Source organism: Nicotiana tabacum, chromosome 13, assembly GCF_000715075.1.
Source record: "Nicotiana tabacum cultivar K326 chromosome 13, ASM71507v2, whole genome shotgun sequence".
NCBI lineage: Eukaryota > Viridiplantae > Streptophyta > Magnoliopsida > Solanales > Solanaceae > Nicotiana > Nicotiana tabacum.
Genome location: NC_134092.1, coordinates 39,371,207 through 39,388,897, shown reverse-complemented (window position 1 = coordinate 39,388,897; position 17,691 = coordinate 39,371,207). Strand labels below are relative to the sequence as shown.

The 17,691-nt window shown below is 35.2% G+C and overlaps 1 protein-coding gene across 1 annotated transcript; it reads left to right on the top strand.

Moving 5' to 3' along the window:
- Positions 1-12,997: 12,997 nt before the first annotated feature.
- On the top strand, positions 12,998-16,413 carry LOC107830202 (oxygen-evolving enhancer protein 2-3, chloroplastic; the record flags this gene model as incomplete). The annotated part of the gene is given in 4 exon segments (NM_001326238.1): positions 12,998-13,300; positions 14,340-14,572; positions 15,383-15,433; positions 15,979-16,413. Coding segments are annotated over 4 exon segments (801 nt in total). The 3' UTR covers positions 16,240-16,413.
- Between the last annotated feature and the right edge of the window lie 1,278 nt (positions 16,414-17,691).

The window sequence follows — 17,691 nt, the reverse complement described above, 5'->3', positions numbered from 1 at the left end:
GATTGGTTTATTAGGGGCCGTTGATCATTTAAGATCAATGTCCAAGATCGGATAGGTAATTAAATTAGAGGGTTATTTGATTGGGTTGCTGAGGTTAATGGGCTAAGTGTTTAGGCCACAATTGGTCCGAAAATTAGCCAAATAATTGGGCCACCCTTTTAAACACACATAATTTATCAAAATAATTTATAAAAATAATTAGTAAATGAATAAAAATATTTTTATGTACTAAAATGATTTAAAATAATGATTTAGCATTGTAAAAATATAAAAATGCTATTTTGACGCCAATAATATAAATAAGGAGCATTTGTCTATGAATATAGGTTATTATTGCAAGATTGTGCAAATAACTTTAAAATACTATTTATATAAAACAAAAATGCAGTGAAAATATTATGAGACATATATGAGGATACAAAATAGTAATTTTGGATGATTAAGTCATCACAAATAATTCAAAGGGATAATTACTAAATATTTATGTAATTTAAATGCAAGAAAATTAATTTTAAAGCTCTAAAAATTATAAAAAATTATAAAAAGTGCTTGTATAGATTTGTAAGCTAAATAATGATGCAAAAATAATATTTTTAAAGTATATATATTATTTAAAAAATATGAGGGCAAAATTGGGTATCAACAGCTGCCCCTCTATACCCGGGAATGATGAAACAGAAGCTATTCATCTTATTAGGAGATTGGTGGAACAATACAGGGAGGAGAAGAAAGACTTGCATATGATGTTCATTGATTTGGAAAAGGCACATGAGAAAGTCCCTAGGGAGGTTTTGTGGAGATGCTTGGAGGCTAGAGGTATACCTGTCGCATACACTAGAGCGATTAAGGACATGTACGATGGAGCCAAGATTCGGATAAGAACGGTGTGAGGAGAATCGGGGCACTTCCTAGTAGAGGTGGGGTTGCATCAAGGATCATCGCTTATCCCATTTCTATTTGCCTTGGTGATGGATGAGTTGACACGACACATTCAAGGAGAGTTATCTTGGTGCATGTTATTTGCAGACAATATAGTACTGATTGAGGAGACACGGGGTAGTGTTAATGCTAGGCTGGGGGTCTGGAGGCAGATCCCTAGAGTCTAAAGGTTTCAAGTTGAGCAGGACCAAAATAGAATACTTGAAGTGCAATTTTAGTGACGTGACTTGGGAGGCTAATATTGAAGTGAGGTTGGGCACACAAGTCATACCTAAGAGAGAAAGTTTTAAGTATCTTGTTTCTATAATCCAAGAAAACTAGGAGATTGAACACACATCGTATTAGAACGAGATGGATAAAGTGGAGGCTCACATATGGCATTCTGTACGACAAGAATATACCTCTAAGACTTAAAAGTAAGTTTTATAGAGTAGCCGTTAGACCGACCATATTGTATGAGGCAGAGTGTTGGCCAGTCAAAACCTCTCATGTTTGAAAGTTAAGAGTTGCGGAGATGAGGATGCTAAGATGGATGTGTGGTCATAGCGAGAGGGATAAGATTAGGAATGAGGATATTCGAGATAAGGTGGGAGTGGCCTGTGTTGTAGATAAGATGTGAGAAGCTAGGTTGAGATGGTTCGGTCACGTGAAGAGGAGAAACATAGATTTCCCTGTGAGGAGGTGTGAGAGGTTGGCTATGGCGGGTTCAAGGAGGGGGCGTGGTAGGGCAAAGAAATATTGGGGAGAGGTGATCAGACAGTGACATGGCACATCTTCAGTTTACTGAGGACATGAGTGGTCGAGTATAAATCATTCCCACACATGTTCTTTCTTCCTTAGCTGTAGTACTAGTGTTACCCCTGTGTTCCTTATGTTTAGATCTATATTTTTTACATAAGGTTCTCTTTGCTTCGTTTTTTCCTGGATGTACGTTGTTACTATTTCGTTTGTCGTAGTTCTCGGTCATAACTGCTGTGATTTTGTTCTATTGAGCCGAGAGTCTTTCAGAAACAAGCTTTCTACCTCACAAGGTATGGGTAAGGACTGCGTACATACTACCCTCCCCAGACCCTCCTTGTAGGTATATACTGGGTATGTTGTTATTGTTGTTGAGAGACTTATATATCAATTGAATATATAGACTCTGATGCTTTATTATATTAGAAAGACACAAACTTAAATGAAAAAAATACAATAATTAGAATTCATGTAACCGAACCTTCAATTGATTTTTAGATAATATGTGGAGTAAAATCAAAATAAACGGCACACCAAACACTACTAAAAAACAATATAATTTTGTCCGCTATTTCCGACCGAAATTGGTCGGAAATTGATAATTTCCGACCGAATTCCGACCGATTTTAATTGGTCGGGAAAACGATGGTCGTAAACGTGTACCGACCGAAATCGGTCGGACATTTCCGATCGAATTCGGTCAAAAACTTCAAAGCGTTGATTGATTATCAAACTTTAATTTTTGACCGAAATCGGTCGGAAATAATTAAATATATATTTTTTAAAATTTCAAATTTCCGACCGAAATCGGTCAGAAACTATTAATTTTTTTTTAATTTTCAAATTTTCGACCGAAATCGGTCGAAAATTTAAAAAAATAATAATTTTATTTAATTAAATAATTAGTTATAAATTGTAATAAATTGTTAATTTATTTTTAAAAATAAATATAAATTCATAATTTTCAACCGAATTCGGTCGAAAATCTGGGTAAACACTGGGCAGAAAATACCTATTTTGAGCTACACCACCTGCCAATTACAACCAATATCCATCCTATAATGACAGCATTACATTGCTGCCATTCAACCATAATTATTCAACAACAATGAATATACTAACAACAATAATAACAACAACAATTAACTAACAAAAACTATTAACTAACACTAACAACCATTATCTAACAACAACTAATAACAACCACAACAACAACTACTAAAATGTTCAATAACAAAATAATAATATAATTATCATTCAAAATTAGTCTCAACTAAATATTGACAAGTTCAATACTTTGTTTAGTAATACACACCATTCAATGAGTTTTTTATCTAGCATCATCTCTATCTTCACTCCTAGAACCTTCATCGTCGGCACATGGGAAAGGATCACAAAACCGGGGAATGGGGAAAGCACCACTAGCAAGAAGATTGGCTAGCTGCCCTTGAAGGAGATTAAATTGTTCGTCCCTCCTTTCTAGCTGAAATTTAAGGGTACCAAATTGTTCATCTCTCTTTTTTTCTCTAGCCTTTGTCTCTTCAAGCTCTGTTGTCAGCTTTGCGATCTTCTGTTCCATAGACGATATAGTCGACCTATCAATCGTCTCACCTTGGGCGGAAGTCCCTATACCTTGCAATTCAGCCCTATAGCGCCGAAATGATTTATCTGGAAGGCCGTATGCTATCCCCTTTTTAGGACCATCGACAACATCCAACCATATCCTCTGCGCTTCTTCGTCTAAAATGGGCGGTCGCTCGCCTTGCTCATTCGGTGGCAAGCTCTGAGTGTACTCCTCCAAATTAATCTTGTAGCGACCCTTTATTTAGAAGATAGAAAATTACTAACTATATAATATTATAAACATTTATAGTAGTTATGAAACTTACATGTGTAGTCTCCGCCCGGTCCTCGACCCATCTAGTTGGATCTGTCGGTGCCTTCTTCTTCCGGATGTGAGTCTCCATGAAGAACCCATCATGACTCATCTTCCTCCCATATTTTTTTTCCTACAAATATAATAAAACGTGTTAACGAAATTAACATATATAAATATAGTTCGATAAAAATAGACCGAAATATTTTAAGGAATTACCAGTTATCTCCTCGTATCCCCCATGCTCCTTGAACCCAGACAGTACAAGGAGCCACCCTTCTCAGATGCTCGGGCCTTCTTTCCCAGTTCACTCTGCTTCTCAAATTTCTCGGTGGCCCAATACTTTTGTAGATCCACCCATACATCCGGTAGAACCCATGAAGGCTTCTTTTTAACCTTTCGAGCGGAGCTGAAGGAATCAGAGAGTCTCTTACGGCATTTGTACTCCCAATTTTTACAAATTTCACGGTTATACCGGTCCTCCCAGGCACACTTAGTCTGCAAATAAAGTATGTAACGTTAGATGAAAATATTATTAATATAATGCTTAAATAGATAAGAATTGTATTAAAACCTTAAATTGGTTGAACATCTGCTGCACAAGATCCTCTGGAAAGTCACTCCAAGTCGGATAGGGTGCATTATACAACCCGCCAAGAATATCAGTGATTATCTTTGTAACATGATGATTAGGAATGAACCTGTAACATATAAATTACATTAAATAAACAAGAGTATCTATTAAAATTTAGCAAAAATAAAGAAGTAATAAATAAATCTTACCCATTGCCCTCAGGCCTGATGATGATCCTATGATAACGATCATAACGCACATCATCCTCCGATGAATCTGAAGTGTGCGTAGAAGGGGGGTATCTGGCTCAGTGCTACTATCCCGAAGACGAAGTCTAGAAATGCTAGGAGACGAACTTCGTGGAGAAGGAGACGGGGTCCCTGATGAAGATGGTTGCGATCCACACCCCTGCATCGATCTAGACCCCTGCTGCGATCCAGACCACTGTTGCGATCCGGCCGACTGAAATATAGATGGATGTGATCCAGCTGGAGATGAAGAAAATGGAGCAGATGACGGGCGTACCATATGGATCTGTGAGTGGTGACTCGATGCACCCATGTTAGTACTGGTAGGATCATGAAGAGGAAGCGGGGTATGGCCCTGTGGCAGAGAATGGTGATAATACTGCTGAGCGGGCGAATGATGGGTAGTATGATGAGTAGATGGATATGGTGGAATAGATCTGTGCCTAGAAGATTGCTTCCAGCTATCAGTAGCAGAGGGATGCAAGTGTGGAGGGGAAGGAAGCGTGGGTGTAGCACCATCATCATGATCAATATGCCTTTTATCCTTCCTAGACCTACCTCGACCCCTACCGGCCATCTGCATAAATTAAAGAAAATGTTAGAATTGAGAATATAATTCCATATAAGTTGAGAGCGCTTGAAAAAACTAACATGCTAGTCGTCTTCGTCGACGTATCCTTCCTCGTCTGAAAATCCTTCCTCTTCACTTATTTCATTTTCATTAAGTGATTCTTCATCCTCATTTTCTATGATTGTTATTTCCTCCATATCAACTTCTTCTAATATGCGTTGAGGGTGCTCCAAGTAATTTTTTAACTAATCATCCACCATTTGGTTAACACTTGAGGTATCATTTTGGTAAGCAACATCTAGCACATTCTCAACTTCCACCCTACCAACAGGCTTTGTTTTGATTACAACCAACCAATCAGCCTTATCCCTCCGCAATGGATATGGAGCATAGTACACTTGCCTAACTCTTTCTGCAATTATAAAAGGATCATAGCGATCATACTCCCTCTTTTTATTAACCTCAATTATGTTGTACTGCGAGTGTACATTTGTACCTCTTCTAGGTGTTGGGTCAAACCACTTGCATCGAAAAAGTATGATCTTCTTATTTGGCCAACCTGAATATGACAATTCTAGAATCTCTTTGATCACACCATAATAATTATTTTTCCTATCCTGGTTGCCTTCACCACTTTTGACACACACCCCACTGTTATTGCTTTTTTTTTTAATACTTGGAGCATTCTTCAGTGTGAAATTTATAACCATTCACATAATACTTAGACATAGTCGTAACCGTAGGTGCAGGTCCCCAAGATATGTCTTTCAAAAATTGATTAACACCGTTGTTTGAATTATTGACCTACATGTAAGGGTAAATAAATCACAAGTGAGAAAGTATGTATATTCACATGTGAGAAAGTATGTAAGATGCAATTACACACTCTTTAAACCATGCCTCAAATGTAGAATATACAGCACCATGACCAAATTGACTCACGAAGTCACTGAGCGACGCATTGAAAATTATTTGTTAGTTGTATCAACCAAATTAAATAGTAGCCCATGTAAATTAATATTACTTCAACACTTACTTAAGAAAGGGTTGAACTTCCGGACAATTTAGTAACACATGATTTAAAGCTGATTTGTACTCCATACTACTTAGGCCCCTTTTTGTTCGATCTTTAGAACCTCGTCCTAGTTGATTGAATACGGACATTGGTGGATATAATGGATCAATTTCAATCACCACATTGTGCCGATTGGGCCTATTTCTAGCACATGGCACATGACTGTCAAAGTAGTAAGAACAAAAATGGGCAGTTTCCTTTGCAAGATAGGCTTCGCATATGGATCCTTCAATCCTATTCCTCTGTTTAACAAATCGTTTACACTTGCCGATAGTCCTGCATATTGTCATATTAGACGATAACGTTAAAGAAAATCACAAGAATAAATCAAGGTTTGATCATTACCTCTCGAATGGATACATCCACCTGCATTGAACTGGGCCTCCAAGTCGTGTCTCGTGTACAAGGTGAATTAAAAGGTGTTCCATCACATCAAAGAAACCACATGAAAAAATCCTTTCCAGCTTATTACTGATTACAGGAATGTTCCGATTCATTTGAAATAGGTTTTCTTCCCTTAATGTGGTAGAACATAAGTCTTTGAGGAACAAACTTATCTCTGTGATGGATTTCCATATATTTTCAGGAAATCCACAAAATGCAATAGGGATTAAGGTTTCCATGAATATATGACAGTCATGACTTTTCATATGAGTCAGCTTTCCCTCAACCATATCGGCACGTTTTCCCAGGTTCGATGCATAGCTCTCGGGCATCTTTAGGTTTGTGACCCACTCACAAATTTGGCGTCTTTGTTCCAAAGTGAATGTGTAGCTGGCCTTGGGCTTGAACACCTTACCATTTTTCCCAGACTGCAAATGTAATTCAGGTCGCCTGCAATATTCTTGTAAGTCCAGTCTAGCCTTAGAGTTATCTTTTGTCTTATTCTTATCATCCATCACTGTGTTGAACAAATTATCAAAATAGTTCTTCTCAATATGCATGACATCAAAATTGTGCCGAAGAAGATTATCCTTCCAATATGGCAACTCCCAAAATATGCTTTGTTTTGTCAAGTTATGAGTAACACCATATCCAAGAAATCTAGAAGGTGGGGCCTCGGTAACTTTAGTGAAGTTCTGAACCCTCTCCCAAATTTCCTCATCGGAATAAATTGGAGGTGACAAATCATGTTCAACTGTATTCTTTTTGAATGCGTTCTTCAACCTTCTGAACTCATGATCAACTGGCAAGAACTGACGATGACAATCAAACCATGACTGCAATCAAACCACGTCTTAAAGTGAACGCTTTATCATTTTTCATGCAGTAAGGACATGCTAACTTTCCGGCAGTCATCCACCATACGCAGAAAAATCATTAATGGTCCACATTAAGTTAGCACGCAAGTTAAAATTTTGCTTAGTTGATATATCATATGTCTCAACTCCATCATACAACAACTGTTTAAGCTCATCAATTAAAGGTTGTAAATATACATCAATCAAACTCTTTGGATTGTGGGGACCGGGAATAACACAATTTAAAAAAATATATGGACTAGTCACATTTCAGGCGGAAGATTATAAGGTGTAATAAAGACTGGCCAGCATGAATATGGTGTTGCAGAAACAGAAAATGGCGTGAAACCATCAGCACACAAACCCAACCGAACATTCCTCGGTTCACTAGCATAATCCGGATACGTCCTATCAAAATGCTTCCAAGCTTCTCCATCTGAAGAATGACACATAACACCGGGCGGCCTTCTATTTTCATAGTGCCATCTCATATGAGGAGCGGAACTCATCGATGCATACAACCTCTTTAATCTAGGAATAATAGGTAAGTAATGCATCGACTTCACAGCAGCCTTCTTCCCGCTTGAAAGCCGCTTAAAACGAGGTTTTTCATAAAATTTATAACTTTCTAAATCTGCATGACCCTTATAATACAACATGCAACCATCTTCACAACAATCGATTCTCATAGATGAGAGTCCTAACTTAGAAACCAATCTTTTAGCCTTATAGAAATCTTCAGGTATGTTAAAAGTTGGGTCAACTAGTTCACTCATAAGGCAAATGAAAGAATTCATTCCCGCTTGAGAAATATTGGTATCTGATTTGATATTTAATAATCTAACCGCAACAGACAACTGAGAGTGCATACTCCATTCCCTTAGTGGACGACTAGCGGCCTCTAACTGTTCATAAAAATATTTTGCCTCTTCGTTAGGAGGTTGTTCAATACTTTCATGGGTTTCAAAATCGAAGTGCATCCCAAAAGCATCCGCAACCATTTCATAGTATCTAGGATATTGAGTGTTATTCCCCACCGACCTACTACTTTCACCAACAACTACGTTATGAAATCTACCATCACTACCATCAATCTCTCCATGACTAGTCCACACAAAATAATTATCCATAAACCCTTTTTTATAAAGATGAGCCTTAACATCCTCCGATCCAAAAAAATGCAAATACTTGCACTTCACACAAGGACACCTAATCAACCCTCCAATCCGAAACGGTTCAAGTGACATTGCATGCGTAATAAATTTCTTAACCCCTTCTATAAATTCCTCCCTCAAAAACCGACGATTAGGATAATTCCTATTATACATCCAACTACGAGATTCCATCTACATAAAGAATGAATAAATTATATTAATCATAGTTCAAATTAATTTATAGAATTAAGTTACATAATAAACTTTAGTTACAATATAATTAATTTAAATAATTTGAGTGCTTATTAATTTGAAAGTTCATATATATCCCTAAATAAGTTTTTTTTAATTCAATTAGACCATTAAAGGAAAATATAATTAAATAAAATAAAATTAGCTAACCCTAGTATTAATCATAATTAAAATTAGTTAAATTAAAAAAATTAAACCCTAGCATTAATCATAAATCATAGTCACAATATTTTATTAATCGCGCCTAAATCAAGTTGTGAATGTTTATAAGTTGCTTATTCTAATTTTGGAGTATTGTGGGTCATGATTTATGGATGAGAAATTATTGTGGAAGAAATAGCATGATTCGGCCAATACTAGTATTGAGAGGGTCATTTATACTTTAGGGGGCTATTAAAGGTTATAACTTGATAAATTATTAATATTTCAACTTGAATTCTTTAACGTCTTGGGCCTTGGTTTCCGCCTAAGCCCAATCAAATTAAAGCTACCTGGTATTTACTTATTCAATTACCTAACTTACTACCCAAACTGCATAAGAAATTGTAAATAACTTCATGAACCATCAAAGTAATAATTTTTGAAGTCAATGACTTATTCATCCTAACAGTAAATCACAATCAACTCCAACCATTAAAACTAAAAATAATAGTTGGAGTATCAAATCATATCAGCACATACCAACTTATATACAGAACAAAGCATATCATGTAAGGAAAAAAAAAATTAATCAGGATACACATTTCAAAGCATTAGCACAATTTACTCGTAACAAGAAAAGACAAGAGAAAGAAGCGGACTTTAGTGTAGCAAGATTTCTTTCTTTGATATATTAGAACCTCAAAAATGTATAACAGCAATAAATTTTGACGAAGCCCAAACGATAAATTGTGACTGATTTTGTGTTTTTTTTTTTGGGTGGGGGGTGGGGGGTGGGGGGTGGGGGGAGGAGGGGCTATTAGGGGATGATTTGGGGATGGGTGTAATTTGAAGCTGGAATTTGGGGTATTTGAGGGTGAATTTACAGTTGTGTTTTCACTGCTGTTCGGATGGGTTTAACAAAGAATTTGAGGCTGGTTTTAAGGGGAAAAACTGCTGGAATTTGGGGGTGTCTTGGAGCTGATTTTTGCAGCTCTTTTCTGGCGGTTCAAGGGTTGTTTTAATGGAATTTTACATGGGTTTAGGGCGAGCTCGAGTTTTGGAGGGGGGCTATTAGGGGATGATTTGGGGATGGTTTAGAGCTGATTTTCCGGGTAATTTAGAGCTGGAATTTGGGATATTTGGGGGTGAGTTTACAGTAGCATTTTCACTGCTGTTCGGATGGGTTTAACAGAGAATTTGGGGCTAGTTTTAAGGGGAAAAACTGCTGAAATTTGAGGGTGTCTTGGAGCTGATTTTCGCAGCTCTTTTCTGGCGGTTCAAGGGTTATTTTAATGGAGTTTTACATGGGTTTGGGGCTGGTTTGAGTTCGAGTTTTTAGAGCTGAAAATGGTGCCCTTTGGTTTGAAAGAAGGATGGTATTATGGGTGAAGTTTCATGGCTGTATTTTCATGGTAAACACTTGATGTTTTATCTTGTTGAAGAGGAAAGAACCGCTGCTTTTTCTTAGAGGATGAAGCTGATGTGCAGCTTTTTGATGTGGGGCTTTGATTTTGGGTGAGGAGGGAGACAAGAGTTGATTTTGGGTGTGGTTTTGGGTGAAAATGCAACTGGAGAGGAGATGATGAGAAATGGAAGAGAGATAGAGAAAATGGGAAAATGGGGAAGAAGCCCGTCCCTGACATCTCTAAATTGTAAATTTTTGACCGAAATCGGTCGGAAAATTCGGTCGAAAATATTAAGTGACATTTGACCGTTTGACCATGCCATTTCCGACCGAAATCGGTCGGAAATGTTTAGTTAATATTTAATAATTAATTAACTACTTATTATTTATTATAAGTTATATATATATCAAATAAGTATTAAATATTATTTATTTAAAAGCTCTTTATTATTTACACACACAAATATATAGTATAGTATAATATATATACTAAGTGTATAGTATATAAGTTATATTCGATATAACATTAGCTATATTAAGATGTCTATATATATATATATATATATATATATATATGTATGTATATATATATATATATATGAATTACATATATACTAACTGTATAGTATATAAGCGATATTCGATATACAAAGATAGGATATAATGTCCATATAAAAGTAATTTAAAACACACACACACACACACACACACACACACACACACACACACATATATATATATATATATATATATATATATATATATAAGTATTAAATATTTTTTATTTAAAAGCTATTTATTATTTACACACACACACACAAATATTAATAAATTTATATTTTAATTATTTTAAAATCGTTTTTCCGACCGAAATCGGTAGAAAATATTTAATTATAACTTATTTCGGTTGGTTAATTAAATATATATAATTTTTGTTTGGGACGTGAATTAATTATTTCAAACTTTCCGACGGATTTCGGTTGAAAATTTGAAAAAAGTTTAATAAATAATTATTGTTTTACATTATATACACGCATGACCAAATATTTGACCAATTTCCGACCAAAATCGGTCGGAAAGTTGGAAAACTTTTAATAAATAATTATTTTTGTACATTATATACAAGTACGACCAAATATTTGATCAATTTCCGACCGCAATCGGTCGGAAAGTTGGAAAAGTTTTAATAAATAATTATTTTTGTACATTATATACAAGTATGACCAAATATTTGATCAATTTTCGACCGAAATCAGTCGGAAGTTTTATTTTTTTGTTGTCAGAAAGTTTTTGTTGACTTTTGCGACCAAATAATCTTATTTCCAACCGATTTCCATCTGGTTTTTTTTCCAAGCTGTAAATTCAAAATAAACGGCACACCAAAGTATCTGATTGTATCTCTCGAAAAAAAAAAAGGTTTCTGATTGTAGTGTTGATTAACAATCTAGAGATGACTTACCTGTTGCTTTTGTCATTTGGGATAAGTGAAATTTCCTACTTCTTATATCTCAATTCAATCATGTAGGCTGCCAATGTTTCTGATGATAGTCCAACTTCTGGAAGAAAATAGAGTAAGCCCCCCAACCCCCACCCCCACCCCCACACACAAAATCAAAATTAAATGGAAACGGAAAAAGAAAAAGAAAGTAATTTCTTGGCTTCACCTTCGTATCATTGTTTTTCATGTAATTGTGTAGAATTCAATCAGTTACATCGCTTTTGGTAAATTCCGGATAATGGGGCAATCATCTATAGTACTTTGGTACATCAATGGGGGTTCTCTTTTTCATGATTCCACGGCGATTCAACTCTCTATTACGGCAGATTTAGACGAAGATATGACAGGAACTATATCTACTACTACCTCTGTTCTAGTTTATGTGATCTATTTCCTTTTTGGTTCGTTCCAAAAAGAATAATTCCTTTCTAAATTTAGAAACAATTTTGCTTGAACTTACAATTGTACTCTTAATGAGAAACTTTTATAACCACACAAATACTCTAGGCCCTTTTTGAATTGTTTAGGACCACAAATTTCAAAAATCTTCATTTTTTCTTAAACTCCGTGCCCAGTCAAACATGTTCACATAAATTAGAACGGAGGGAATAAAAAAGAATGAAATATGGGAGTGAAATCAGAAGTTAAATAATTAGTAAAGGAACTTTAAAAGCCGCAATGTTGCACAGGTTCTATTATTTCTTTATTTATACAGACAGAAGGGGTTGTTCAAAGTTAAAACATCAGAAATATTTTGGACTTGCTTTCAACATAAACTGGATTATTTGCTAAATTTTAGTGCGCTTTCTTGAGAATAGAAAAACATTTCAAGCTAAATATTGGGATCCAAAAAATGAATTCTCATCCCTTAAGCTCATATCCGCTCCAATGATGGACAAGTAGATGTATATTCTTTATATTTGCTAGTCATACGAAAATAAAAATAAATCATAATTAATGTCGTAGCAGGAAGATCTAAATCATTCTTAGTATATGTTGACAGGAAAATGTTAGTGAAAACAGCCTTGACTCTAAAATAAAAAAGTAGATTGCACTAGAACAAATTAGAGCTGTAATCTGCATGTCCACTTGGCACCAACCACAGCCTCAAGAAGCTTATCCTCCAATCACAAATGTAATCTTCCAGATATCCACTTTTTTTCCACATACAAATCATCTCTACCAATTCTCCTTCACATATTATCACAAAATAAATCCAAAAACATTCCCACATCACCATTTTAGCAGAAAAAAAATAACAAAGTAAGTTTGAATCCCAAAGAAGAAAAAGAAAAAAAGTGCAATAGCAGCTTTGAGAAAGATAAGTGATCAATGGCTTCCACTCAATGCTTCTTGCACCATCATGCATTGTCAACTCCAGCTAGAACTTCCTTAGTTAGGGGTATTGTTCCATCACTCAAGTCTAACCAATTATTGGTGTGCCGTGCCCAAAACAAACAGTCTGCACCTCAACAAGATAATGTCAACAGTGTCTCTGTCTCTCGTAGATTGGCTCTTACACTCCTCATTGGTGCTGCTGCCGTTGGTTCCAAGGTTTCCCCTGCTGATGCTGCTTATGGAGAAGCTGGTATTCCCCCCTATATCTATACTTAACACTCTCTCAGTTCAATAATTTAACTTTAAACTTTTTATCTCTTCAGTTCCACAAATGCTACGAGCTTTTATACTTTAAGCTTTTCGCCTTTTTTTCTTGTTAAACTCCGTGCCGAGTCAAACTACATCACATAAATTGAAATGGATGAAGTATTTTTATCTGAAAATACATTAACACTTTAAAGAACTTTTACACTATCAATGCAATTTAATCAGGTATAACATGTTATTACTATAATTTTCAAGTTACCATATCAATTTAAGTTATAATACAGTGATAGTGTAAAAATCTTTTACACAGTGCAATTTAATCGGCCATATGTAGTAGATCACTACTTTATTTTGTGTGTTACGTATTATATTTGATCTAGAGATTACATGTTGCGAATCAAATTAACTTGGATAGTGTGAAAATTTTATGTTGTCAATCTATGTTACGCAAACTCTCCAAAATATTACCGCACCCATGCCGGTTTCTAAAAAAATGTACTATTTTGGAGAATCCGATATACATCTGGAGACATTTTCAGAGAGTCCGAGAAATATAGATGTCAATGCACTAAATTTAAACTTTTAATAGAATGCACGATAGTAAAACTATCCCCAGAGGAACGTAATGCCCTACCTCCTCTATTCCTAAAAGTATATCGTTGTTCCTTGTTACATCATCATGTTCTTTGTTAACAGTATATAATTATAAACGAGCGACATTGCAATTATTCAACCCTAATTTATCCCTCTTGTAATTCCTGAGAGATCATTATAAAAGTTCGCCTATATATCTGGGATATATACACCTAATGCTGTTTGGAAATGATATAGAGGTGATTTTGATTGCTCGACCACCTTTGATTATGGGAATTAGGTACAAATCAGAGTTCAAATGTTCCTTGTAATAATTGGAAATGGTTCAGAACTATTGACAAAGTTGAGCGCGGTTATTTAGAAATTAGTTGTGGGTGATAGCATAACTAAGATCATGAAATGAAGTAAATGATGTTGTTGTGATGCAGCAAATGTTTTTGGGAAGCCAAAGACAGACACGGATTTCCAGACATACAACGGGGATGGATTCAAGCTGCAAATTCCATCCAAATGGAACCCAAACAAGGAAGTAGAGTACCCTGGTCAGGTTCTTAGATTTGAAGACAACTTTGATGCCACCAGCAATGTCATTGTCGCTATCACCCCTACTGACAAGAAGTCCATCACTGACTTTGGTTCCCCTGAACAGTTCCTCTCTCAAGTATCTAATTCTCTCTCTTTCTTTCTTTCTTTCTTTCTTTCTTTAGTATGTAGGGTTCCATAACCTAAACTTTACAACAGCTTTCGTAAACGTTTACTTGTATTACATACACAAGTGCTCTTTTAACCACACAATAAGGTCACCTATAATACGGCTCTTCCACTTGAGTTATCTTGCCCCAGGCCCATGTTTTTCCGTAAAAAAATTGCAGCTTAAGGTAACAACTAGTACGGAAAGCAGAGAGTGTTTTAGTTACTTTTCAACTAGGAACTTTTATAGTAAAAATAGTCTCTTTTAATTCCGAGTCAAAATATTCTAATACAAAATAGGGAGGGTATCAAAAGGCGAGAAAAGAAAAAGAAAATTATTCTCCATTGTGCTTGAAACTTGTTTTAGCAAGGCTATCCGCTACCTGGTTGCACTCCCTATATATATGCTTCATAGTAGGTTCACCAAGTCTAGTAATGAGGAATCTCATAAGCAGCGGCGGACCTATGTTGTAAAGAGAGGAGTCACTGGTACCCAAAAGTTCAGCAAATGTTTTATGTATATATTGTATGTCTTCAGAACATATTGATATATTAGTAGTGACAGCCTATGTACGAAGCAGGTTTTAGTTGAACGTAGTACACCCCTAACCTTCAAATCCTAGGTCCGCCTCTGTAGTCATAAAAACAGTATTGTTATGCATTTTTTAGAAACTCAGTATTCCCTTTGTTAAGTATGCATTTTTCTCTTTGATTGACTGGAAAATGCAAGAATTCACTTTGCTCACAACCAATTGAGCGTTGGTTTGGCTTTTCTGTGCAGGTGGACTATCTGCTAGGAAGACAAGCCTACTCTGGCAAAACTGATTCAGAGGTGAGATTTATTTATGTGTACTAAAGTTCTTTTTAGTTCATCATGACGAATGGTTCAACAGGTTTCATGTTGTTTGTAAGGTAGTTTAAACTGAAGAATCTAGTGAAGTTGCTTCTTTTCATATGAGAAACAGTGAAGTTTACTTATACTATCATACTGTTCACAATTGCATATTAGGCTTAAGAAATTGAAGAGGGTTAAATTCAAGCATGACTGCTAAAGGTTTCATATTCTCAACTAGCTTTCATTCTTTTCCAGTTAAAATCAAAGATTAAACAAGATTACTTTGTTCACATTACCATTGTAGCACTAATTAATGAAAGAATAAGGTCCCCTCAACTTACTAATTAGTGCTCGTTTCAACACCCTATTACTTAGCATATGATAGTCCATTCTGAAGTTACACAACAGAAAAAATGCTATAGGACAATTGTACTTTCCATAATAATGTGCTAGAATTATCGGATTTCTAGGCTAAAGCATCAACTGAACTTGTATACGCGAACATTGTGATACAAAAAATGACGTGGGATTTGGCACTGCAGGGTGGATTTGAATCTGATGCAGTGGCTATTGCAAACGTATTGGAGACATCTACTGCAGAAGTGGGAGGGAAACAGTATTACTACTTGTCTATATTGACAAGAACTGCTGATGGAAATGAAGGTGGGAAGCACCAGTTGGTCACAGCCACAGTAAATGATGGCAAACTTTACATTTGCAAAGCACAAGCTGGTGACAAGAGATGGTTCAAAGGAGCTAAAAAGTTTGTGGAGAATACTGCCACTTCTTTCAGTCTTGCTTAAGAATGTAAAGAGTATTTTGAGCTTGGCCAAAAGCATATGGTGCTGAATATGAGTTGTGCAATTGAACTCTTTTTATGCACTCTGCAAAATTTTCAGAGATGTTAATATTGTTGGAGGAAGCTAATGTACTAATTTGATGTTTCCTTGTCGATCACACTTGGTGAACTTTTACAACCATCTCCTACTTCCCCAAAATTTTATAGAATTTTTACCTAGCTATGTTATATTATAAACTTATTTACTCCTATTAGAAAGGTTATTACTTAATTACATTTTGATATAAAAGTTTATCAATTATACATAAATCTATAATGAAGGGTCTATATATATACATAAATCAAATTATTAAAAATCATTTGGGTTATGGTTCAAATCAAATTGTGAATGAAATGAGTCTAAATTGGGTATGGTCCATCTAAGGTTATGTGGCACTATAATTAGATGTTTTAATTAAATTTAATGCCATGTCATATTTTTATAGGATATTTTATAGATTTTGAACTAGAATGACTTTTAAGTTATAAAGGTAAAATTGAGTGACTTTTAAGTGATGTAAAATAGATAAGTGACTTTTGTAAAATAAATGATAAGTTGGATGACCATCAGTGAAATTAACCCGAAAAAAAAAAGATAAAGGAGAGAAAGGAAAAGAAAATGGGGAGAAAGAAAAGAAGAAAAAGAAAAATAAGGAAAGAAAACGGGTATAAAATTTCTCCTCATCAATTTCTCTATCTTTTTTTCACCACTAGCAGTTCCCTCAAAAAAATTCTTTAGTCAGAGTTTATTAGTATATTCACCAATCTCGTCTTCTTTTTAATTACTCACAATTTTATCACTTCTTCCACTTTCATTTTAAACCAATTCACATAGCTTGACATGAGGCAATTCATCAAAGCCAATACAGGTAAGGCTTTAATTTTCATAAAGCAGAAGTCTATTTATTCATTTGAATTTTTATTTGTATTCTTTAACTGTTTAACATTGTGTATTTTCGAGCATAAAAAAGAACAATTACTTGGGAAGCAGTGACAAAGGCGGATTTATGATTTAAATTTTATGGGTTAAATCTTTAAGATTCTTAGTATTAAACCTATTACTCCCTCCGTTTTAATTTAGATGAGATAGTTTGACTCGGCAGGGAGTTTAAGAAAAAGAAGAAGACTTTTAAAACTTGTGGTCTTAAAAGTTTAAGAGGGTAAAAGCTTTGTAGGGTCATGTCATTTGTGTGGTTATAAAAGCTTCTCATTAAGGGTAAAATGAAGAGTTTAAAGTTGAATTATTTCCAAATTTAGAAATGTGTCATTTATTTTGGAACAGACTAAAAAGGAAAGTACCTCATCTAATTTGAAACGGAGAGAGTATATTTTAAAAGTTATGGGTTCAGACTCACTATGCGTTATAATTTCAATAAAATTCTACACTAAATTTATACTCTGCGCCAAAAGTATTAGG